The sequence below is a fragment of the Nanorana parkeri genome, unplaced genomic scaffold (genome assembly GCF_000935625.1).
Source record: "Nanorana parkeri isolate BGI_ZX_2015 unplaced genomic scaffold, ASM93562v1 scaffold103, whole genome shotgun sequence".
NCBI classification, from domain to species: Eukaryota; Metazoa; Chordata; class Amphibia; order Anura; family Dicroglossidae; genus Nanorana; species Nanorana parkeri.
The window spans coordinates 2,389,536-2,415,040 of record NW_017306371.1 but is presented as its reverse complement, the minus strand read 5'-3'; the positions used below and the strand labels follow the sequence as shown (position 1 = coordinate 2,415,040).

Genomic DNA, 25,505 nt, shown 5'->3' with positions numbered 1-25,505 from the left:
AAACAAATTTAAATGCAGTGTGCAAAGCTGGCCATACAATTTGCATTCTTCCACACTAAACAGCATGAATGGGTAGTACCACCACCAGACAATGATATTCTGACAGTGGTGGGTGTTCTGCTGTCAGAATACCCAAACAGTGACTACAGCCCATTAGCTTTTTGGTCCAATTCCTGCAATAAATTATTTTTAGCCCATTGTTTTTTATGTGGCATAGTACCATACATGTGGTGGCGTGCAGAAAAACGTAGCTCAATGGTCATAGTGTGAACAAGTAAACCAATCACAAACCTATTCATTTGAAACAAACAATTAGAGGTAACCTTTAGTGGAAATTGCATATAAAAACCAATCAATAGATACATACATACATGCAGTTGAATTACTACCCCAATTCCCAAAAAGTTGGGCTGCTGTGTAAAATCTACATAAAAACAGAATGCAATGATTTGCAAGTCTCATAAAAGCATTAATATGTTAATACAATTCTAAAAGTCATTTTCATATTTCAGTATTTTTTAATCAGCAGCTTTAAATTAAAAGAATACCTGGCAATTCTGCCGTAAAGGTCTTTGTTCAGACACTTCATGTTATTGGGTGAGAATGCTGTGTCCCTGTCTCCGAACTATGCTCCTGCATTGTTACACTGCCGCACAAGTTTCCAAAGGAAGAATACAGCAGCTGTTTGAACACCCATTACACAGGTATCGTCCACTGTTGTCACCATCAGAAAAACAGCTCTGAACAATAACAAGCAGTCAGCACTGTGTTGCATGCATGTAGACAAGAGGTGGCTGTTAGGTGGCAGCAAGAGATTGGCAGCACTGAAAGGCAAAAATTATGAACTTATGAACACATTCTTCTTTATGTTCTTCACTCACTGATAAAGGCATATGTGCTTTACAGGGTGTAAAAAAAAATAAAAATACTGTAAATCTTGGAAGAACCTGGATTGAGAAACAGATAGATTATTACTCTTGACTCTTCTCTACAAAATCAATTCACTTTTCTTGACTATCAACAAAGTGACAGTGTCTGCACCTGTCCAGCAAGATAGACTCACTGATCAATGCTTTCTTATTGCCTCCACATCCTCTATTGGAGCCCTCACTCCTTTGCTGTTATGGAGTGGGGCTTCTGGACATAGGGGAGCATATTAAACCCTGCGTGGCAGTGCTCTGACATGAGCAACTAATCACCAGGCCCAAAAACTATACTGTGGGGAGGGACAGTGACATAATCCACCACAGTGAGCTCTGACATTTCCAACAATGGAGCTTAACTGCAGGGTGGGCTTCTGCAGTGGGCGAGGTAGTAAGGCAGCAAGGATCAGTTAGTATACCTTGTTTGGGGGGTGGGGTATCTGCAGTCAAAATTCAATGTAAACTGTTACATTTTTTAAGAATATTCTTTATTGCTCCTTCACAAAGGGCCTAAGGGTGTCATACAAGACTGGAGGAAGTTCAAACTTGTCAGCGAAGATCAAGAAGCAATACCTGCAAATAAAAAAGAAATCCTTCGACAAATGTCTTCTCCGTACAAATCACCAAGCAAAGAAGAAAAGGACACAAGAGAAAAATTCACTCGTAAGGTAATATCCATTTGATCAGTTAAATCATATATAAAACCAAAACCAAAAATGTAATATGTTTCAGGTTACCAATCAGCTACCAATGCGGTGGCTGTATCAGTTTTTCGATCTGTGCTTGATTAGCTTCAATGGAGCACAGAGGTGACATTAGTTACATGTCATGTCATTAGTGACAAAAGCCTGTCACACCCCAAGTGATAGTAATACAATTAATTAAAAAAGAAAAGGTTTAAAAATTAAAGTTAAATAAAAGCAATTTAAAAAAAGCAAAAATGTTTTAAAGGCCCTACACACCCACATACACGCACATAATGTAAAAGCGTGTGTCGGGTGCTCCTACGTACAAAAACGATTATTGCATCACACATATTAAATAGCTCTGTGCATGTCAGAGTAAGAGCAATAATTCTAGGCCCAATAATTATGGTTAACTCTAAACTGATGACATCCAAAGGCTTTTAAAGTATCGCTTTTGGACAATTTTTGGTACCATAGTTTGTCACTGTTTCATGGGCGTGGGCAATTTTAGGCCTTAAAATGTTTGTTATCTATTTTCTGAACACAACCTCAACTTTATATGTTACCCAAGAATGGTTAATATAGTGTGTTTGTTTTCACCATAATACATTTTAGCACTTTTTTTGACTGCAAATATGGGGTTGAAAAACCATTGTGCTAATATATGCAACTACCAGCATTTTATTTTCTCCAGGGTCTCTGCTTTCAGAAAATATATATAGGAGGTTATTCAATAAGCTGCCAAAGGCAGCCAAATGAATGACCAGACTGAAATGAAGTGAGCCGAAGCCTCTTCGGCTATTTACTGCAGCCCTGTACAGGTATTTTTAGCAGTACATCGGCTGCATTCGGCTCACTTAATCTCCCTTCTGTTCAGCCAAACAGCCTCATTACGTTTGACTGAACTGAAGGGAAGAACCCGGTCGCCTCAGCTGATGCAACATCTGCATGGGCTGAGGCGAACGTTTGGCAGTTCCTTTTCTACTGTTCACTCCTATTCTCAAAAGTGCCTAACAGCAGGGAGTGAATAGCCGAATGCAGCCGAGCAGCATTTGGCTCAGTCATTCTGTTTGCTACCTCTGAGGTATGTCAATATAAAAAAAAATGGCATGGGGTCCCCACCCAATTCTTACTAGACCCTTTAGGTCTGGTAGGAATGTTAAGGGGGACCCCAATGTAAAAAAAAACATGCTTGGGTTTCCCCTACAAATTCATACCAGACCTTTAATCTGAGCACTCGCTTGGCAGAACAGTAAAGGGGAGGACGAGCGAGCACCCCCCTGTACCATACCAGGCCAGTGCTCGGATTAGGGGTCTGGCTTAAAGTTTTAGGGGGGACCCCACTTTTTTTGTTTGTTTTTTGGGCGTTGGGGTCCCCCTTAAAATTCCTCGGTATCATCGGGTTTAGATATAATTTAAGTAGTTCATCAATAGATTTTCAAATTATGTTTGTTTATATATACAAATATATTCTCTATATTACAGGAAATGGGAACTTAGTGCAAAGTATGCGTTAAGTTGTTAAATTGTTATTGAACGGACTGGGCAAAAAAGAATGCAATTTTTTTAAACCTAACTTTTGCACAGTTAGAGTAAATTGGACCAAACTTTCTAAGGGTGTTTGCCTTTCTCTGTATCATGTGCAGACTTAGGGTTTGGAGGATACAAAGTGATTTTATTTTAGTGTTTCCCTCTTTCCATGTTTCCTGCCTCCACCACCCTTGAAGCACCCCTTTGCCTCCTTATTTAAAAAAAAAACCCTGAGATACAAACTTTTTGGGGGGGGTTTCGTTGGCCTGCTCATGTAGATCCTTCAGTGGTACGTGGCATCGGAATGCTGCAGAGATCATTGCTGTGTAATGGTGTAGCTCCTTTCTGTAGCATTCTTCTGTCCATGATGGCTTATTGACATGCCCCTAGGGGCCCGATCCTTGACGCTCTGGGTTCATAGGAAGTCAGTTAGATGATGCTAGGCCTCAGGTAACCTGGAAGAGAACCAACACTGGACCATGGAGGATGTTATTGAAGATGACTAATGTTTGGGAAAATTATGTATCTTTTTTATACAGGAGGGCATCAGGAGTATTGGGCTTTAATACACTTATCAAAGTGAGGACTTTTAGAATGACATTCTTTCTATTATATCTTCTTCTCCAGATGAGTATGCAAGAATATGAGTTAACCCAGGACAAAGAAGATGAACACTGTTTACAGAAATACCGCAAGCAATGTATGCAGGACATGCACCAGAGACTGAGCTTTGGTCCCAAATATGGGGTCTTATGTGAGCTGAAAAGTGGGGATGAATTTTTAGAAGCAATTGAAAAGGAACGAAAGAGCACTACAGTTATAGTTCATATTTTTTCTGATGAGATCAAGGCTTGTGAGCCACTGAATAACAGTTTGACCTGTCTTTCTTTAGAGTATCCAACAGTGAAGTTCTGTAAAATTAGGTCAGCTGATACAGGAGCTGGAGAAAGGTTCTCTAAAGATGTCCTGCCTACCATATTAGTCTACAAGGCAGGTGAACTCATCAGTAACTTCATCAATGTTACTGAAAATCTCAGTGAGGAATTTTTTGCTGGGGATGTGGAGGCCTTTTTTAATGAATATGGGCTTCTGCCGGAGAAGGAAATGCAAGGCCTCGTATGTGATGATGGAGAAGGAGATATTGAATAACTGTTTGTTTTTGCAAATATATACCTTAAGAAATATGTTTATTTCTCCCCACTTTAAATGGGAACAACATAGGAATATTCCTTTGGAGTCTTCGGAAGCATGTTTATGGTTATGTTAACCAAAGTAAACATGCTATGCTTATGGAGATAGATTATAGTGTTTAACTTTTAATACAGACAACTGAAGGATTTTAGAACTATATATCATGTAAAATAGACTTATTGATAAAACATATCCACAATATCTAACAAAGAATGTCTTTTAATCAACATGTAAATGTTATTATTATGTTATCATACAGCTGAATTTCTTTTGTAAATACATGCTTTTTGGCACCCAAAATCTCATAGTACAGCGTGAACATGTCCTTTGTTTGTCATTGACTCCAACTGCCCACTTACACTGTCAAGGGCTTCCATAACATGAATCTATGGGGTTGATTTAATAATGGCAAAAAGGCTGTTCACTTTGCCAGGAAATGTCCACTTTGCAAGCGACCTTTCCTTCAGCTTTGTAAATGTGGTGAAAATTCACACTTTGCAAAGAATACCCAATTATGTGCAAGGAAAAAAGCAGCAATTTTGTTTGCACTTGATTGGATGATGGAAGTCAGCAAAGCTTCACCTAATTCACTAAGCTATGGGAAAATTCCCCTGTAAATTGAAATAACAGGACATGACAGGATTATGGAAAACAAAATAAGACTGCTGTATCTTTATTTCACAAGCCGTATCAACTCTACACTAAAAGTAAATGACAGATTAACATTGAATGCTTAATTAAACACTCAGCTTAAATCAACGAAATACATTCCAGGTGCATCAAAACAAAAGGTGTTCAAAGTCTTAAGGTGCCCATACACCTTACGACCATCGCAAGACTTTTGTCTTGCGATGGTAGTATGCTTATTGAAAGCTTGTACGATCTGCCCACCTTGGACGGGCAGATCGTACTTGTGATCATCGAAAGTCCACCCCGCTGAGGGGCGGGCTTCCGAAGACCGCAATGCAGAACGGGCAGTGTGCACGTGCGCACACCGGCCCGTTCCGCAGCTATCGGACGAGCAGGCTAGAAACCCGCCGACAATCGTACGATTCTCGACGGGTTTTCGAGCATGTTGGTTCGACAAAAGACGTGCAACCGCACGTCTTCGTTCACACTGCTCGATTCTCGTACGATCGCTGGATTTCGCCCGATTCTCGTACGAGAATCGAGCAGTGTATGGGCACCTTAAGGCCTTGCTCACAATTCAGCTTGCTTAAGGGCATGGTATACAGCAAGTTTATGAAAAGCATTTGCATTTCCATTAAGATTCATGTTTAACATTGCAAAACTGTAATTGACGCTTCAACAAAGCAGTCAGCTTAGCTTGCTGATAGCATTTCAAATCCTATGGAAAAGCTGGCCTAAAGCTATGCAAACTTTGCTGTATGCACTGCTCTCATACAAGCAGATGCCCATGAGGACAAGGCCTAACAGTCTATTTTCTGTAGAAAAGCTTGTTCCCTTCCAGCAATCTGTAGAGAACGTTCCATGCTCTCTGTGTGGAAGCAGTCGTCTATCTGCAGAGGTTCAATATACCCCCTGCTGAATCCGACCTATAGCTCTGCAATAAGCAAAATTCATTTTTACTGATGATTAAAGAGCTATGAGTCTGCATCAGCAGGGGGTGTGTCGGCCTGCTGCTTCCACTCAGAGAGCAATAATCCTACTCTACAGCATGCTGGTAAGTGGACACGCTGTGGCTGCTGTAACGGTGCCCATAAACTGTACGATTATCGTACGATAATCTCGTGTAATCCCCCGATCGTACGATAATCGCAAAGTGTATGGAAGTCGTGCGACCGTTTCTACTGTACGATCGCACGTCTTCCGTCGAACAAGCAGGCTGGACGTGCTTGTTCGACAACTGCTGAACGGGCCGGTGTGCACACGGCACACTACCCGTTCAGCATTGCAGTCATCGGAAAGCCCGCCCCTCAGCGGGACGGGCTTGGGATGATCGCAAGTACGATCTGCCTGTTCAAGATGGGCAGATCGTACGTTTTTAAAATTACTTTACAACCTTTGCAAGATGAAACCTTAAGACATTGAACACCTTTTATTTTGATGTACCTGGAATTTATCTAGCTCATTTAAACTAAAAGTTAATTTGGGCTGTAATGGGTTTTCCAAGAAAAAGTAACCTCCTAATTGACAGGATCACCTTTGTACAATAATAATATTGTGGCATTAACATGGATTGCGTTAAGGCAGTTCATTCTTTTGAAAGAGCCATCTTACGCACAGCAAGGGATCAAAAATAGCTCCTGCTACATTGTCGGCAGCGCAGTGCACTGCAATACATGTTGATGTTAATAGGGCTTGTGAAGCTTAGATTGGAGAATTAAAATAAGACTGTTCTAACAGATAGACCACATGTGTTAAATCCAACGACTTGCCGGCAAAATCTGCCTTTTAAACAATCCAGATAGGCATAAAGCCTATCCCATGAAGCAGGCGTAAGAAATAAAAACATACGGTGAACCTTTTATTTATGTTCACCATGCTCTGTTTATCCAAGCATACACAATGCAGAGACCTGTTCATTCAGGCTACCAGTTCTAAATACACTGCTGGATGCAAATCCTTTCCACCACTGATGCAATTAGTTCAGCTACCCTCGTCATAAGTGGATCACAGTTGGATCAGATCAGTTCAAGCTGGATTTTGCTCTAACTGGGCAGGACTTTGCAGTTTGATAAAGTAGTTATTTCTACATTATAAAAAATACATGAATTAATGATATATACACAGTTTATATGGTGAGTGATATACTCCGTACTAGAGAGACAAATCTCAATGACAAAATGTGGGCTGAGCACCCTCAATTAGGAATGTTCCCTTGTTCATTGAGTGTATAGGCATGCATTTTGGGTCAATAACAGTGTCCCCTTAATCAGGGATTTTTGTATTACCTAGATCCTTTTAGTAAATCTGTTACCTAAGGCCCCATTCCCACTGCGGGATATGCAAATCGCGCGTTTGTCGCGCGATTTGCATATTGCGCGATATCGCGAGATTTGCCGCACGATATCGGGTTCAAGCTTGCATTGAGCAAGCTTGAATCGCGGCTAAATCCGCTCCAAAAAGGGTCCTGCTGTAGCGACACACGACCCGTGACAGCAGGACCCTTTGCCCCATTGAAATGCATTGGAGTGCGATATCGCACGGTAATTTGCCGCGATATCGCGGGAATTACCGCGTGATAAATCGCTCAATGTGAACGGGGCATAAACAAACTATGAACAACACATACATCCGCAAACCAAGATTGATCCACCTGCTATTTTCATTGCAGTTTTCCCTTTTGGTGCAGAGTTGAAGTCCTGCATTATTGACTTTTAATTATTCCCCATTTCAGAGCTACATACCTGTTATGGCACATTTCACAAATCTAAAACATCAGGATAAAGTGACAGTTATGTTCTGCAATTGAAAATTACAGTCACAGGGCTAAAAATAAAGATACTTTTCTTAGTGTAAAGCTTCATGAATTTAACCTATTGAATCTAAACAGATTATTTTCCCCACCTATGATGCTTAAAGGAGAACTATGAGGTGAGTGAAAGTCACTCATCCTCATTGTTAGAGGCAATGTATGACAATGAAACTGTCACACGTCGGCTCAATAGATCGGGAAGTGAGAGAACACATACCGTCGCTCGCTCACTTCTCGATCATCTCCCTGCAGAGAGCCGTGACTGTCACTAACTGCTCCCTGCAGGGATTCTCCCCTCTCCGATCCTCCAGCGCTGACTGGAGGAATGGACAGGGGAGGGGGTGGTACAGCTGGCTCTGCCTCTGGATAGGCAGAGCCAGCTGTCACTCACGCAGCTGGGTGGATTTCAACAGTAATGTCGGGATCTGTCCCGGCTGCGGCGGTCTCTGTATACTGCTAGCTGTAGCTCGCGATATACTGAGCTTTGGGTCACGGGGGGACACTAGTTTATGTCCTCCCGTGACCCTTAGGAAAACTATGGGGAAAAACACTTACCCCATAGTTCTCCTTTAAGACTCAATGAACAACAGTTTCTACCTGAGGCTCCTTTTAAGCATTTCTTTACCTGTTTTCTTTTTTTTTCTTTTAGAGTTGATTCACATCATGAACTCTTATTTTCAAATATCTTTTTAACAGTATCTTTCGAGAACAGTTTGGATGATATGTGTAGGGCTGACAGGCCTATTTTCAAAGTTCAAATACATAAGTCCTGTTATTTTTATTGTGTGAATTTTTATAATAGTGCAAACCAATAAACAGCAAAATTGTGAGATGAGAAGAGAATGGAAACAAGGAAACTGTACTGCAAATTTAAAAAAAGCCAAAATATTACATATCTCCAAAATAAACAGATTTAAATCAATGTCTTTATTATGAAGCAAACACTTTAATAATCTTTGTCCTGGTTTAGCTTGTACAGTTCTTGGAATGTCTGGAAAATGTACACCCTGTGCATAGGTTAATAAACATTATTCTAAAATTCTGCTTTTCTTGTTTCTTTACAGTATTTTCAGGAAGATCACACACTTATTTTTTTAAACTGAACTGCAAAATGACATATCTCTGCTTATTATACTGTGCATAGAAATGTATCCCTTTACATTTGAAAGCATACCTAATACATACTGAATCAGATATACTGTATACACATAAATGAATTACCTTGTGTTGTGGGAACCCTGTTTGCTCAATTAAATCTTTAAATTCTGCAAGTTACAAAGACATCTGGGACTTATATTGTAGACTAATATCACATAGCACCCAACTGTCCCTCACTATATATATATACCTTAAATTACTAGGGAAAATCAAAAAGTTAAAGGCAAAATGCATTTAACAGCTTTAACCAGTTGACATCCACGGTGTTAAACCCCCTTCCCATCCAGGCCATTTTTCAGTATTCAGCGCTGCGGTATTTTGACTGACATTTATTCTGTCATGCAACGCTGTACTGAAATGAATTTTTGTGGATAGATAGAGCTTTCTTAAGGTGGTATTTATTCACCACTGGGTTTTTTTTTTTTACTATATTAAGGAAAAATTACAGAAATTAAGAAAAAAAACAGTTTCCCCTATATTAAATGATAAAACATTTATTATTACCCAATTTTTTAGTAAAATATAAAAGACGGGGTTAAAATTGCGTGCGCGCACGAAACCTCAAAAAACGATAATATCCCAAAAATGGCCATAGGCGACGCTTTAAAAGCTTTTACCGCTCATCAGTTTAGTGTTATCAGTGATTGATGGCCCTAAAATGATTTATCTCACTGCGACGTTCGTGGCGATATGTAACGTGTGTAGCACAATTGTCGTTTGCGCGCTGGGGCACTGGACGCGTATTTGCGTTTATATCTGCGTAAACGTGGGGGTGCGGGAGTTAAACATTTTGGGTTTTTTTTAAACTTTTTTATATGTGACTTTTATTTTACTTTTTTATATGTGACTTTTATTTTTTTTATTTATATATATATTTTTTTGCACTTATTGTTATTGCTATTGCTATTATATAGGGGGATAACAATCCCCCTATATAATAGCAAAGGCACACTGACAGGTCCTCTTTATGGAGACATTAGGGGTCTCTAGGACCCCTAATGTCACCTGTGGACCCCAAAAGAAGCTGATGAAGCAGAGATCTGCTTCATCAGCTTCTTTTCTCTGGCTATAGCAGCCAGATGACTGACAGGTGAATGCGGAAGTGATGTAATAAAAGTAACTGTGAGCACTTGAACAAATCACTTTTCCACATAGTCCCCATGCAGGAAGATGCACTTGTTGTATCGTTCAACTAGCTTCTGTATTACTGCAGAGAATATGCTTTTCGGCTGAAGCCAGGTGTGCACCGCTTCCTTTTCAGCGGACCGAACCTGCGATAATCGATTGGTTCCAGATCGGGGCTGTAATGATGATGTGGAAGATCTTCGAACCCAAGCTGTTGCACTGTCTCTACTGTCGCTGCTGCTGTATGTGGACGTGAATTGCCAGGGTGCAGCAGGACTGTTTTGGACAGCATTCCTCTTCTTTTGCTGTGGATTGGAGGTTTAAGTTTATTTCACAGCAATTCACAGTAATTTGTGTATCTGCTCAAAAAAAGCGCACTAAGGTACGTTGTTCTTTGATGGTGCAATCTCGCAACGGAGCATCCGTGTTTCTATCCATGTGACTACCACTCGACTAAAGTCCGAGAGCTATACTGCATATGGTCAAACTATCCAACATATAAATATGCTGCATTGCTCAAACGTCTCTCTGTTCCGGCTGCCGCGTAATTTATAAAGTGCCTTTACTTTTTGATACTCGCTCGCATTACATTTTTTACTTTTAAGAGCTAAAATAAAAGGAAAATAGCTAAAAAAAAACATTTTTGGCAAACTAATAATGTTTTTGTGCATTACTCCTCATGCTCTGCGTTACTAGAGGTGTGGCAGGGCTATGCTCTTTGCCCACATATGCTATAATGCATCCCTTTTTCCCATCTCAAAAAGTTGAGAAGTATAATATCAGTGCCTGTGGGCAGAGTATACCAAATCAAACTGTCCATGTTCCACCTCATATTGTTTATCAACATCAACAAAATTGATCTGCTTCAAAAATGTCTTTTGTTTTACTACGGACATTTGCACTGAAAGAGAACCCTGCAGTCCGCAGCTACTAACTCATATACTGCAGCCCCTACTCATGCAGGAGGAATTCTTGCAAGATTTGTGATCCTCACACAGGATCTCATGAAATGGCTCAGTGACGACACCCTTGCCTTGGTGAATAAACAGGAAGTTAGGGTTCAAGGTAACTAATTTTTGATAATGCATTTATTTCTTTGCTGCTGACATATACATATTTGTTGGCAGTATTGTAATTTGTAGAGAGGTAAAGCCAAACCTTTTTTGACTTTACCTATCTTTTGGGTCACAGGAGTCTATTTACTAATGTACTCCTGTGACCCAATGTCAACCAATTGTCACAATCTGGGGACCGGGCACTGGGGCACATGAGCTCCAGGTCTTGAGGAGCGGGCAAGGGTCAAAGGCTGGAGTAATGTCTGGAATGCTGGTCACAGGAAGCTTAGGGTCTATGAGTCTGTGCATTATTGGCACAGAGTCTAAGAAGGGCCGGATCTTCTACAGAACCTCTAATGGTGAGGATGATTGGCTGCCAGACACCTTCCAGGTTGCGGGCCTCTAGAGCACCTGCACAGACTCAGAGGGCTGGGTTGCAGCACCGGGTCACTGGACTCATGGGCAGACAGGGGAGAAGCCTGTGGACAGGCTGCAGTACAGGGTACTGAGGGACCCAGGGGCAGAAGTCCAAACAACAGAGAGAAGGGAATATAAAGAGACAGCATAGAGACAGCACAACACGGCTTTGCAGAATTTACAGAAAAGTGAGACTGCAAGACAAGCAGCAACACAGGAGGAAGGCAGACTCTCAGGTAAGCACAGGTGCAAGAGCTCCCTGAGGAGGATCTCACTGGGAGTACAAGGGAATAACAGCATACACAGGGAACATACTTAGCAGGGAAAATGTGCACAAGGTATGGTGCATAGTACAGGGGCTAAGATATAGAGTGTACACACAGGAGAACCTCTATAACACAGAACTAGGGGCACTAAGGTGATATGCACAGGGTAATGTACAGGAAGACTTATAAAGAAATACACTGAAAGCCATGCAGAGGGAGATGTGCGTAGCATGGCCATGAATGCAGTGGATGCCATGCAGAAGGATAGCACTGGGGAACGTGCGTTGGTACTAAAGCACAGGAAAGCACAAGCACAGGAGAGTTAGCAAATGCAGGGATCCAGAAACGGACACAAGAGATTACAGGGGGTCCGGCACAAGGTATAGGACGTGTTGCTCGAACTCAGGGCTACAAGTGAGGTAGTGGAAATCAGGGGAAGAGTTGTGCCGATTGGCTGCAGCCTTGTGAAATACCGTAGGCTGACAGCCAAGCCCCCTGGGATCAAAGGGAATATCTGACACGGATTGCCGGACATTGTGACACCAATAGCAGGCTAATGCAGCCCTGTGGTCAAGAAGGATCTCAACAATATTGTTGGGATCTGTCCTGCTTGCCTACCTGACAGCTGGCTCTGCCTCTCTAGAGCCAGCTGTGCACACCCACCCCTTCCTGTCGGTAGCCCCAACCATCGCTGCAGGAGCAGAGAGGGGAGTGGGAATCTCTAAGGGGGTGTAGTGACTGACAGTCATTGCCTTCTGCTGAGAGCAGACACCTAGAGCTAACTTATCAGCGGCGGTCCCATGATCGCTCAGCTCTCGGTGTTAGAGTAGGCGTGTGACAGTTGCAGTGTCCCACGCTGGCTCTAAGCCTTGGGTAGAGTATATTTTACTTCCGTATTCTTTTCATTTAATCACCGGTGTAGCCCTAGTTTTTGGGAATGCAGTTGGATTATCTTGCCATTATTTTTCCTAAAAATGAGCAGACACCATTGATCAATTTAATATATTTTTAGTCCTTTTAAACAGATAGGATTATCTACTGCAGGAAGAGAATTTGCAATTGCAGAGGTGCTATTCACAGTAAATTCTGCATTTAATATTGGAACACAGTCAAACAATAATCCTATATAAATCTATATGACTGATTAAATCTCTTTGATACTGAGAGCTTTAACTACTTGTTTAGAATTATCTCATAAACAGCATTTTAATTTCATCGTACTGTGATTAAAGTTACTGCAAACAAGTATTACAATCTTTCATTAGCAAAGGGGGTAAAACTTTTACCAAACAGAAAGTAGGGGAAATTCTGCGACAGGGAAACAGACAGCAATAAAAAGCTGACATACATTCCGCTGCTTAACTTCCCTTACTAATTACTTCTATTTGTGTTGCTGTTGGAGAGTTTAGCTTGTATCTGTAGTAGACATGTGCACCAGCAAAAAATTTGTTTAGTTTAGTTTTGGAAAAATTAAATTAGTTTCGGACGAAATTCGTTAGCGTTAGTCCTGCCGAAATTCGTTTATGAAAATAAAAATACAACTTTACTCCCCCATGGCTGGACTTGAACCAGCAAACTTCACAATGGCAATCAAGTACCACTAACTGCTACTCTATAGCCTCTGTACTTTAAGAATAGAAGCATTTGATATATATGACTGCAATATGTAGCAGTTGACAGCTGAGGATGTCAAATGGGCGGAGCGAGCCGTGACGTCATGGCTCGCTCCTCCCATCTGTTGACTTTCAAACTGAATGTCATTTTTGTTAGTTTTCGTCAGATTCGGGTGGTCGTCTGCGGCGGGACTTTTTTTTATTTCGGCGGGTCGGCGGGGGTCCTGCATCCTGATCCTGACTCTGGATTACATCGATGGAGCCATTTTTTTTTTCATTTTTTTATTAAAGGAATAGTCAAAAATTGACTGTTTGTTTTTTTTTCAATTAAAGGATTTTGTCAAAAGTCTGGACTTTTTACTAACTATTTGATTTAACCCTTTAGTGAATGGGTAGGGGTACAAGTACCCCTTACTCATTCACATGGGGGGGGCGGCATCTGGGTGCCCCCTTATTTAAAGGGGTACCCCGATGCAAATAAGCCCCCTTGCCCGCAGACCCCCACAACCACCGGGTCAGGGTTGTGGGGAAGAGGCCCTTGTCCCCATCGGCATGGGGACACCCTCCCAATGCCGAGGGCACGTGGCCTGGTTCCTACCCTGCCGAGCCTGTGCTCGGATCAAGGGTCTGGTAGGACTGTTAGGGGGGACCCCACGTTTTTTCCCCCCATTGTTGGGTACTGGGGTTCCCCTTTAAAATTCCTACCAGACCTTAAGGGTCTGGTATGGATTTTGGGGGGAACCCCACGCACTTTTTTTGTGTTATAAGGGGGGGGGTCCCTCCTAACATTCCTACCAGACCTAAAGGGTCTGGTATGAATTGGGGGTAAACCTCACGCTTTTTTTTTTTTTCAGTCTGTAAAAAAAAAAAAAGTATTTTGCTGCAACGGAATTTGTCCAATACCAAAATGAGAAATTACATTTAATTACAATTAATAGGAGAATGCCAATTCAAAAGCAAAGAAAAAAAAATGTATCCCCTACCTTACCCAGGACTAGAACCTGCAACCTTAACAATGGCAAACCTGTCCCCTACCCTCTACGCTATTGCTTCTATAGTTTAACCAAAGAACTGTTGGAGAAGGTAACTGTTGTATATTTTTCCCCTAATGTCGTTTTGCTGCAACGAAATTCGTTTAATAACGAATTTCGGGAAATCGGGAATTTCGGATTCTTTTGCATTCGTCTTAGCTTTAATTCGGATGCATCCGAATCTCCGAATTTCCGAAAATTCGTCGAAAACGTATTTCGGAACGAATCGAATCACACATGTCTAATCTGTAGCCAAAAGTCTTTTGTAGCTTTGGATAGAGTGGTGAAGGATTAGAACTCATGTCAGCTTTTAGTGCTGTTGGAGAGATTCCTTCACTTCCTGTCTGGTACTGCATGTTAGACACCAAGGATTTAAATGGTCCATTTAGCAGGATTTAGTAGGATTGAACTTCTCATATTCTAAAATCTTATTGCCTCCAAACAACCATCTTAAAAATCCTGGCAGGGCCTAAAAAGTACTTCAGCTAACCATAATGCTGATTCTTAATGGTAATTGCAAGTCTGTGCCTCATATTAACTTGAACACAGACTCTGGCCAAGTTGACACTAAGGGGTTTATTCACGAAGCTGCCGAAGGATCTGGCCGTAGCTTCGGCCGATACTTCGGCTAGCTTCGGCCCCAGCACCCCTTCGGTTCAATAGAACCAAAGGGGTGCTGTACGGGCTATTCACAATAGCCTGTAAAGATCCCGATCATGGCCGAGCGGCTCAGCCGAGCCGAACGCATATGCATCGGCTCGGCTGAGCCGTGCTGAAAGCCGAAGCTGGCCGACAGCCTGCTTCTGACAGCTGGGCGGAGCCAGCCGTGATCTTACGGCTGGCTCCGGCCACTTTCAGAGAGATCAGCGTCCCTGGTTACCTGCTAACCAGGGACACTGATCTCCAAACAGCTAACTCTCACTGATGGCCCGGGAGTCTCCCGCTCCCGGCCGCCAAGGAGAGAAACACTGCTGTGTCTTTTTTTCTTTATTCTGACACGAGCGATGTCAGAATAAAAAAAAAAAGAATTTTCCCATTGAAAAGCATTGGGACATTACTATTGGCTATTTCAATTTGCATTAGCCAATAGTAAACTAGCATTGTACCCGCCCACTGCAGGAGTTCCCCATCAGGTCCATCAGCAGAGGGTGGCTTAGTGAATAGACCCCTAAGAATTACCCCCTTTCATTCAACTATCAGATGACAAAAGTAGACAGAAACGGGTGTAGAATTTGACATGTAAGGACACATTCAAATTTTATATATGATGTGCTTTATTGCCATCTATTTTCAATGATGCCCAACATGCATACACAGAGTAACAAACACACCTGCCACTCACACCTGCCGCTGCAGCATGGCCAACATAAAGTTCCAATACGTGGGTGTATTACTTCTCAAATGATTCATGTATAATCATATCAAAATGGCAGCTGGGTACCTTCCACTGAAGAAGCACATGCCATATATAAATGCAAGGTGACTTTGAGACACAGGGCATTGGGGGAAAAGGTGACTTTTTTTCTTCTGCTCCAGCAGCTATGGAAGAGACACCTGAATAATTAAGGATGCTGCTAGAGTTTCTAGGAGACTTATGGCAAGGTTCAAGCCTACGTTCAGCCCTGCTCAGCATGGCACCATGCCGACCCTCTTACTCACTTGATGAAAGCCTCTTAAACCTCTCATCAGACTTTTCTCCCATTTGCTTGAGACAGCAAAATAAGAATCTTGTGGGACGGGGGAAAGAGGGAAAGTGAGGATGGAGGAAGAGAGCAGGCACAGGTTGCCAGCTCATGGGGGAAGCACACTGGCTTTTTTTCCTTGGCGTTCAAGGATCTTATATGGGTCTCTTACTGCTTAATGATATAATTAAGGTGCTGCTCCCACTGAGCTCTTTGGTGCATAGCCATGTGTTTCCTTATGCATATGGTACCCAATTGGCTGGTACTTTTGCTGATATGCTACAGGCAGAGGCTAGAGAGTTCTTTTAATGTGCTACCTATTCAAGTGCTTGCACACTGTCCTGACACTAACCAATTTCTACTTAACATATACTTGAGGTCTATATTTGAAATATTTTAGTATAAATTGGGGAACTATTTTGTCACTGGCCAATCAGCATACAGTTGAGGGCTTTATTTTTATAATCTTTCCTAAAGCTTTTAGATCTGTTATGGCTTCTACTTTCACCGCTCAATTCAGACCTATTAGTACTGGATAGAAAACCAGGTTTTTACTAGCCAAAACTACCTTAAAAGCCTTTTTTTTAAATTATCAGATTGTGATGCCACTGCTGTATTTGAGCCAAGCTAAGTGTAAAATGTAAAAACTTGCAAAATAGGTAGTGCCAGAATATGCATAATGCCATAGCTGACATAGTGATCACCTGATTGGGAATCAACTGGTTTCTGGTGGTCATGGGGACCCATGCAAAGTATTTTCTGCTTGTTCCCAATGGGGAGATGTTTATAAATGCATCTCCAGAATTGTGCTAGGATATACTTATAGGCTAGTCCTCACTTAACGACCAAGTTCCGTTCCTACGAACAGGTCTTTAAACAAATTGGTTGTTAAGCGGGGAACTGTATACAGTACTGTATTGCATTAGTACAAAACTGTATAGTGTTGGAGATGTACAGTACTGTACAGTGTACTGTAAAGCAGTCAATAAAGTACTTACCGAGACCCGCAGCGGAGATCGGAGTACAGCATTTAAGACGGTGAGACATCGCACTGTCGCTGCCACGTTCCTGCACGCATGGTCATAAGTAGCACAAAAGAACACCTACCCATATTCTGATAACATTTTGAGAGTGAGATATCCTTACTCATTGTGCATTTTTATTTACCTACTTGGTTAGATGATTAACACACATCTTGTTGTTTCATTTACTATATTCAGAAATAACACAAATAAAAGCAATATTCATTTCACTGAAAGTGTAATACCAAAGTGTGCCAATACAGCACAAAATTGTCCTACCATTTAAAGGAAACATGTCATGAGAGAAAGATGGAGGCTACCTTTTTTGACTTTTTGCTTCTTGTCTGTCTTGCTAACCCTCTTGCCTTATTAACCCTGGATCTCAGACACAAAAAAAAATGTTTAGAACTACAGTACCTCTGACTTTTCTCTGACTTTTTCTGATTATTATACTTTGTTCAAAGCCAGCGACTCAGAAAGTACTGCAGCCAGACGTTTGGCATAACAGCCAGGCAACTAACAATTTCAGAAGGAGGTCAGCAATGACAGCTTAGCTACAGTATTTCTCTTTATCTTATCACTGGACCTCTAAAGATAAGGTCCCATACACTGTACGATTATCGTACAATAATCGCAGGTTCGGCGGGTTAGTGGCGTGCTTGGTCGACAACTGCCGAACGGGCCGGTGTGCGCACGCGCACTCTGCCCGTTCAGCATTGCAGTCATCAGAAGCCCGCCCCTCAGCAGGGCGGTCTATGATGATCGCAAGTACAATCTGCCTGTCCAAGATGGGCAGATCGTACGTTTTTTTAATTACTTTGCAACCCTAGCAAGGAAAAAGCCTTGTGAGGGTTGTACAGTGTATAGCCACCTTAAAGCAGTCTTACTGTAGAACCCTTGCAAGACTTCCCATGACTGCATTGTGTGCGTGCGCACACCGGCCCGTTCAGCAGTTGTCGAACAAGCACGCCACTAACCCACCGAGAATCGTACGATTCTCGGCGGGTTTTCCAGCCTGCTTGTTCGACGGAAGACGTGCGATCGTACAGTAGAAACGGTCGCACGTCTTCCATACACTTTGCGATTATCGTACGATCGTGGGATTTCCCACGATTATCGTACGATAATCGTACAGTGTATGGGCACCTTTACACTTTGCGATTATCGTACGATCGCGGGACTTCCAGCCTGCTTGTTCGACGGACGATAATCGTACAGAGTACGGTCACCTTTATACTAAAAATAATCAGAGGCTTAGACTAATTTCTGAGCCCCCTCACTGAGATCATGTGATGAAATGCCTAATCAGGATGCCAGGAATGTTTTGCCTTAAAAGCAGTATATACAGTATATAAAATGTTATTACTTGGGAGAATTGGGACATTCTGCATTGTACTCTAAAAAGATCAATTTAAATTTTGTTGAGCAAATGTTTCCCTTAAATTTTTTAAACTTTTTTTAAGTAACAAGTTATTTACATCTGGACTAGTTTATATAGGCAAATACATTTTAACAGTTGTGGTATTTGACAACATTATATACAGTACATTTTGCTGTATTGCAACAGTGCCATCTATTGGCACATTGTAGGACATTTAAGTACTACATTTCAGATAACAGCAGTCTAATATACTATATTAGTACAGTAGTTATTATTTTTACTGCATACATTAAAGAAAAATAGTTAGCAAAATGATAGAAAAAGTAAGATAACAATATGAACCAAAGAAATCTTACTTTATATACTATATACAGTATATATTGTTTATTTATTTTTTTAAATGTCGCTCTGCTGTGAACTGACCATGAAACACAATCCCAAAGCAATTGTAACTCTATGAAACAAACAAAGGGAAATTTTTGGAGGTTTATACATCTAATGGTAATACTGTGGAAGAATAAAAAAAAAGATGTATATGACCAACTTTTCCTGTTTTAAAGTAACCACCACTCCAAGCTTGCTCCCATGATGGACTACAAGCTCAAAACAAATGAGTAAACTAAATGTGAGATTGTAGTCCATTACAGGAGCGAGCTTGGAGCGGTGGCTACTTTACAACACACACGGGGACCACGGGGAACAATTGTAGCCACCCTCCAGAAGGAAGCACAGTGTCAGCAAGAATACAGAGACAATTTAGGAATATACAGCTGATTGATACACAAACAAGATACCTTTTTGGTAAATTGCTTGAATGCATTTTTAAGATTTAACTCCTGAGTTTAATGTCACTTTAAAGACCTTTTGAGTTTAATATCACTTTCACTTCAGGTGAGTCCAGGCAACAGAAGCAAACAACACTTATCCAGAGACACAGATACCGTTTCAAAAAACCCCTTTCCTCACATATGAGGTTTTCCAGCTGGCTATACTCAACGACCCATAACTAGGCATAAAGTACTAAAAAGAACACGGTACTGACCCTGAGATGTAATCAGACCACAGTAGTTATACAGGATCGGAGTAGCCACAACTTTCAATATAAACACTTTATTGGACAATCCTAAATCCTAGAGCTACAATCTGGATACAGTTTGTTTCCTTTGAGCTCCACTGGCAATTAATTACAAACATTTTCATTCTGCCCGTATGAGTGAGTAATGTATGTGAGTGAGACAACGATGTCCATATTATTGTTTTTAGCATGATTTAAGGGTGGGGGTTTGGTGCTATTTGGTCTCTATTCGTCTGCAATAATTTAGGATTGTCCAATAGTGTTTATATTGAAAGTTGTGGCTACTCCGATCCTTTATAACTACTGTGGTCTGATTCCGTCTCAGGGTCAGTACCGTGTTCTTTTTAGTCCAGGCAACACTTTATGCGAGGAATCTGGTTTACAGGATGGAATGGAGTGACAAAGCATGTAAGGAAGTGAGATTTGGGGATAGAAGCACTACCTAGTAACCATTTTTGGTAATTGCCACCAAGTCTGTATTCTAACCTCTCAATTAAGGTATAGTATGCATCACTTACCCTTTTCCTATTTTTGTACAACTAAAAGTGCCTATTGTGCCTATTTCAGTTTTTCCAATCTCGATATATGTACAAATCCCTCCTTGCACTTGCAATCCCTTTCATGTCATTATCAGTCCTGAAAAAAAAAATTCTCCATGCACTGACAGCCTCCTTCCTCATGGACTGGTGGCTACTTGTTTTACATCTCAACCCCAACACTAGTGGATACTGACCGAGGCCACACCACACAACCTAAAGTATTTGTGCCCATTTAAGGCAAAATAATTAGGATTCTTAACAGAATTCAGTGTACAGTTATTCAGAGAGATGAAGTTTGACACAGATTACAAATGTAAATTGGCCATGTAATATGTACTATAAAACTCCTTGTGGAAGTTGTGGTCTTCATGCAATATATGTACTGTATGGGAGATTAAATATCAATTGGTCATGAAATGTATAAAACTCCTTGTGCAAAGCTGTGGTCCTCATGTTTGATGTGCTCTGTATGGAACATTATGTTAATTGGTCATGAAATACTGTAAATAAAGCTCCTTGTGAAAGCCGTGGTCCTCATGCCTGACCTGCTCTGAATGGGACCTAAAATGTTTATTTGCCTTGGCTTAAATAAAGCTCCATGTGGTAGCAATGGTCCTCATGCATGTTTTGCAGTGTAAGGGACATTGACTTATAAGTTAGCCATGGAATATATAAAGCTCCTAGTGGAAGCTGTGGTCCTCATGCATGATATGCACAGTATGGGACATGTATTCCACCAGCATGGACATTTTAGGGGAAGTGTTGAAGAAATAGGTTATAGGCAGGGTTCTGTAATTCTGAAGAACTTGCCATTTAGAGAATGGGCACGCGGATGGCTGGCAGTCTTAAAGTGACAAAATGTGCATATGTTTTGCTTAGATAACTCTCAAAAAATACATTGTTTATACAGAAATATTATCATTTCATAACTTGAAAAAATATGCCTGCAAACCTCAGTAAAGAGTATTTGAACTTGATTAATATTAAGAAGGGGTTAAAAATCATGTAAATCCATAATCTTTTTTCAGTATGTTTGGCATTAATCCATACTATATAGAGTTTTGTCAAGTGTATGTATAGCTAAAAACATATGTTTTTGCTATGGATATAGTAGAGAAGGACTAAAACTATTGACAGTTTATTTTTGCTGTCTGTGTTGATGGGTTTCCCTTCACTTCCTGTTCTAAAGAAACAGAAAGTGAGATTAAATCTCTACAGAGTAAAGAGAATTCACCTCTTAGACGGTTTCACCAGAACAACTGCCCCCCATGAAAGATTTACACTCGCAACGTCTTCTGGTAAAGATGTAAAAATTTGGATTTCCCATCACTTTCTGTCTTTGTGATAATGGTCACTAGGGATGGGCTTGATGTTCGAGTCCAATAACAGTTCAACTCGGACATTGGTAGTTCGTGTGTTCGGCAAACACACAAACTATCAGGGTGTTCAGCGGGCTATTCGCCCACCAAGCGCCCCACAAGGCACTGCGCACCGCACAGTGCCTTTTGAGAGCCCTGGTTGGGTAAACCAATGCACCTGACCTGTGGTAAGGTGCAAGACTTTTCCCAATTATGGCACAGTGCACTGTTCTGTCAGGTGCCAGACAAATGTAAACAGCTCAGCGGGCGTCGGGGGCATTTTAAAATTCTTTCTATTTCTTTTTTTTTTAAATGTCATCGAGTCGTGGTCGCCGTGAACAACACTGGACGTCGTGATTGACCTTAGGATTACGTCAGTGGATCCATTTTTTGGTTTTTTTTTTTTTATTAAAGGACTAGTCAAAAATCCTTTGTTTTGTTTTGTTTTTTCAAATAAAGGATTTTTCAAAAGTCTAGTCTTTTTATTTACAATTTATTTTAACTCTTTAGTGAATGAGTAGGGGTATAAGTATCCCTTACTCATTCACAAGGGGGGGGCAGCATCTGGGTGCCCCTTTATTAAAGGGGCACCCAATGTGAATAAACACCCCCTGCCTTCAGCCCCACAAGGCACCCCTAAGGGTCTGGTATGACTTTTGGGGGGAACCCCATGCTTTTTTTTTTCTTTTTATTTAAATGGGGTCCCACCTAACATTCCTACCAGACCTAAAGGTAGGAATCTTACAGATTTGCCACTTTACAGGCAGTTTAAGGGTACCCACCAGGCACAATATTTAAAGGAATGTTTAAATGTTATTGTACATGCCCCCCATACCCCATACCCTTTTTATGGCCAATAACTTGCATATAAGCCTTCAAAATGGGGGCAATTGATTGTCTGAATTCTAATCCCATAGGCTTTCATTAAGTTCAAAGTTCGAGTTCAAACTTTTTCCATGTTCTAAAGTTTGAACTCGATTCAAACTCTGGTGTGTTCGGCCCATCACTAATGGTCACCAGGACTGACAGAGATAGAGAATCCCCCAATAGGGACATAGATAGCAATAAATACTTGACAGGGGTTTTGATCCTCCTCTATTATATCTAAAACTAATTGGCTGCATACACTTTAAGCAAATCCTTTCTGTCAAACTGTTCGGTTGTGAACGGTTGGACTTGATGGGCGTATGTCTTTATTCAACCCCAAATACTATGTAACTATGTAACTATGTTCCAATGTTTTTTACCTGGAGACCATGTCAGTAACAGCAATTCCTGTTGCAAACTTACAATGCTAAGCCACTGTACTGTTATCTGGAATTGGCATTGTCAGCCTGTTGTGCACACTCCTTCAGTTGGCCTTTGAGCTACCTATTAGGTTAGATAGATAGCCCAACGGCCAACTGAGAGAACTGTACACAACAGGCTGACAATGCTTATTACAGACAACAGGACAGGGGCTTAGTCTGCAACAGGATGTGCTGTTACTGGTGGGATCTCTAGGTAACGGGTTATTCACTAAGCTGCCGAAGGAACACCGTTCAGCTATTCACTTCGGCCCTGTATGGTTGATTTCAGCCGTACATTAGGTAAATCAGCTGGCTAGCTTCGGCTGTGTCCATGGACGCACACAGCTACTGTGGGCACAAGCGCGCATCAGTGTCTTCACAGCAGCTGCTTGGCAGAATCAGTAGCAATAAAGGTAGGAGACTGGTGTCTGGATACTAGACCTCATTGAGACCATTTACCTCATTGAGACCATGACTTATATTTATACAATTCACTTAAAGGGAAAATTGTGTGACTTCTACGCATTAAGAACTATACACTATATTGCCAAAAGTATTGGGACGCCTGCCTTTACATGCACATGAACTTTAATGGCATCCCAGTCTTAGTCCATAGGGTTCAATATTGAGTTGGCCCACCCTTTGCAGCTATAACAGCTTCAACTCTTCTGGGAAGGCGTCCACAAGGTTTAGGAGTGTGTCTATGGGAATGTTTGACCATTCTTCCAGAAGGGCATTTGTGAGGTCAGGTACTGATGTTGGATGAGAAGGCCTGGCTCGCACTCTCCGCTCTAATACATCCCAAAGGTGTTCTATCGGGTTGAAGTCAGGACTCTGTACAGGCCTGTCAAGGTCCTTCACCTCAAACTCGCTCATCCATGTCTTTATGGACCTTGCTTTGTGCACCAGTGTGCAGTCATGTTGGAACAGGAAGGGGCCATCCCCAAACTGTTCCCACAAAGTTGGGAGTATGAAATTGTCCAAAATGTCTTGGTATGCTGATGCCTTAAGAGTTCCCTTCACTGGAACTAAGGGGCCAAGCCACTGGCGGAACTACCAGGGTCGCAGAGGTCGCACTGGGCCCTGGCCTTCCGCCACTTGGGGGGCCCAGCAAGGAAGAAGAGGGCCCCCCTAGAGATAGTGCCGCTCCTTCCCTGCCGCACAGCCGCCCGCAGCATGTAAGGGTGGCTGTGCGGCAGGGCTGGAGAGGCTGTCACTGGTCCCGCAGAATGTGCTGCAGGCTCGCAGTGCTGAGTTTTATTATAATGTATTGCTGGGACTTGTAGTCTCGCATAGCTGGTGGTTTTCTGCATTGCTGTATGCTGATTATATAGTAATGCATTATATTTTTAAGTAGGGATACACCAGTGCCAATACTTGGCATTTTCATGAGTACTCATACTCGTGAAAATGCCCCGATACTAAACGCAGATACCGGTGTTCTGTCGAGAACGCCGAGGTAGTCGAATTTGCCGACCTCAGCATCTGCTCTTGCGCACACACCAGTATTATTGAGGAAACAGCGATTTATTTACAAAGTATCTCATTTAAATCGTTAATTGTGACCATTAATAATATTCCATCCATCATTCACTGCCATGCATGGTATATTATTAACGGTCACAATTAACCATTACAGACTAATTCTTTGTAAATCAATTCTTGTTTCCTCGTTAATCCCATCTGTACGAAAGCGCAGATACCGGGTCAGCGTTCTTGACAGAACACCGCACTAAAATTCTAAACAAGCAGCTGCCTGAGGTCCCGCACTTGCTGGGGAGCTCGGCAGCCTTCCTGTAAACCATGCGGTGCCATGGTGGTTGGGGGGGGGGGCCTTCATGGTTTCTTGCACCGGGGCCCTGAAGGTTCAAGTTACGCCTCTGGGCCAAGCCCAACCCCTGAAAAGCAACCGCACACCATAATCCTCTCTCCACCAAACTTTACACTTTGCACAATGCAGTCAGGCAAGTACGGTTCTCCTGGCAATGGCCAAACCCAGACACGTTTATCGGATTGCCAGACAGAGAAGCGTGATTCGTCACTCCAGAGAACATGTCTCCACTTTCCTAGAGTCCAGTGGCGGTGTGCTTTACAGCACTGCATCCGACGCTTTGCATTACACTAGATGATGTAAGGCTTGGATGCAGCTGCTCGGCCATGGAAACCCATTCCATGAAGCTCTCTATGCACTGTTGTTGTGCTAATCTGAAGGCCACATGAAGTTTGGAGGTCTGTAGCTATTGTCTCTGCAGGCAGTTGGCGACTTCTGCACATTGTGCGCTTCAGCATGCGCTGACCCCGCTCTGTCATTTTACGTAGCCTACCACTTCGTGGCTGAGTTGCTCTTGTTCCCAGTTGCTTCCACTTTGTTATAATACCACTAACAGTTGACCGTGGAATATTTAGTAGCAAGGAAGTTTCACGGAACAACTGAATCCAATGATTTGGTGGGGTGTCCCAATACTTTTGGCAATATAGTGTATACATTATCTGCCTAATAAAATTGAGTCAAAAACATGCAGCTTGGGGTCGCAAATATGTGAATCAGAAAAAAATACAAGCATTTATGAAAAACATAATTATGAAGACCGCATATTTTTTGGCCTGATATATATTTTCAATGTCTCTTGTAGCTAATAAAATATAAATATTTTAAAAGACAAGGGCTGGGTTTATCTATAAACTGTGCTGTGTGTATAAAAAAATGTTTTTTTTTACAAATGGG

The 25,505-nt window shown here is 41.8% G+C and overlaps 1 protein-coding gene across 1 annotated transcript; it reads left to right on the top strand.

Moving 5' to 3' along the window:
- Nucleotides 1-1,510: 1,510 nt before the first annotated feature.
- Nucleotides 1,511-4,288, top strand: PDC (phosducin). The gene is made up of 2 exons (XM_018552965.1): nt 1,511-1,591; nt 3,767-4,288. The coding sequence occupies exons 1-2, from the start codon at nt 1,526-1,528 to the stop codon at nt 4,286-4,288; spliced, it is 588 nt and encodes a 195-aa protein (XP_018408467.1). The 5' UTR covers nt 1,511-1,525.
- The last annotated feature ends 21,217 nt before the right edge of the window (nt 4,289-25,505 follow it).

Coding starts and splice junctions, on each gene's coding strand:
- PDC (XM_018552965.1), top strand. CDS start 1,526: ATGTCTTCTCCGTACAAATCACCAAGCAAAGAAGAAAAGGACACAAGA. Junction 1,592..3,766: donor GAGAAAAATTCACTCGTAAG/GTAATATCCATT, acceptor CTTCTTCTCCAG/ATGAGTATGCAAGAATATGA.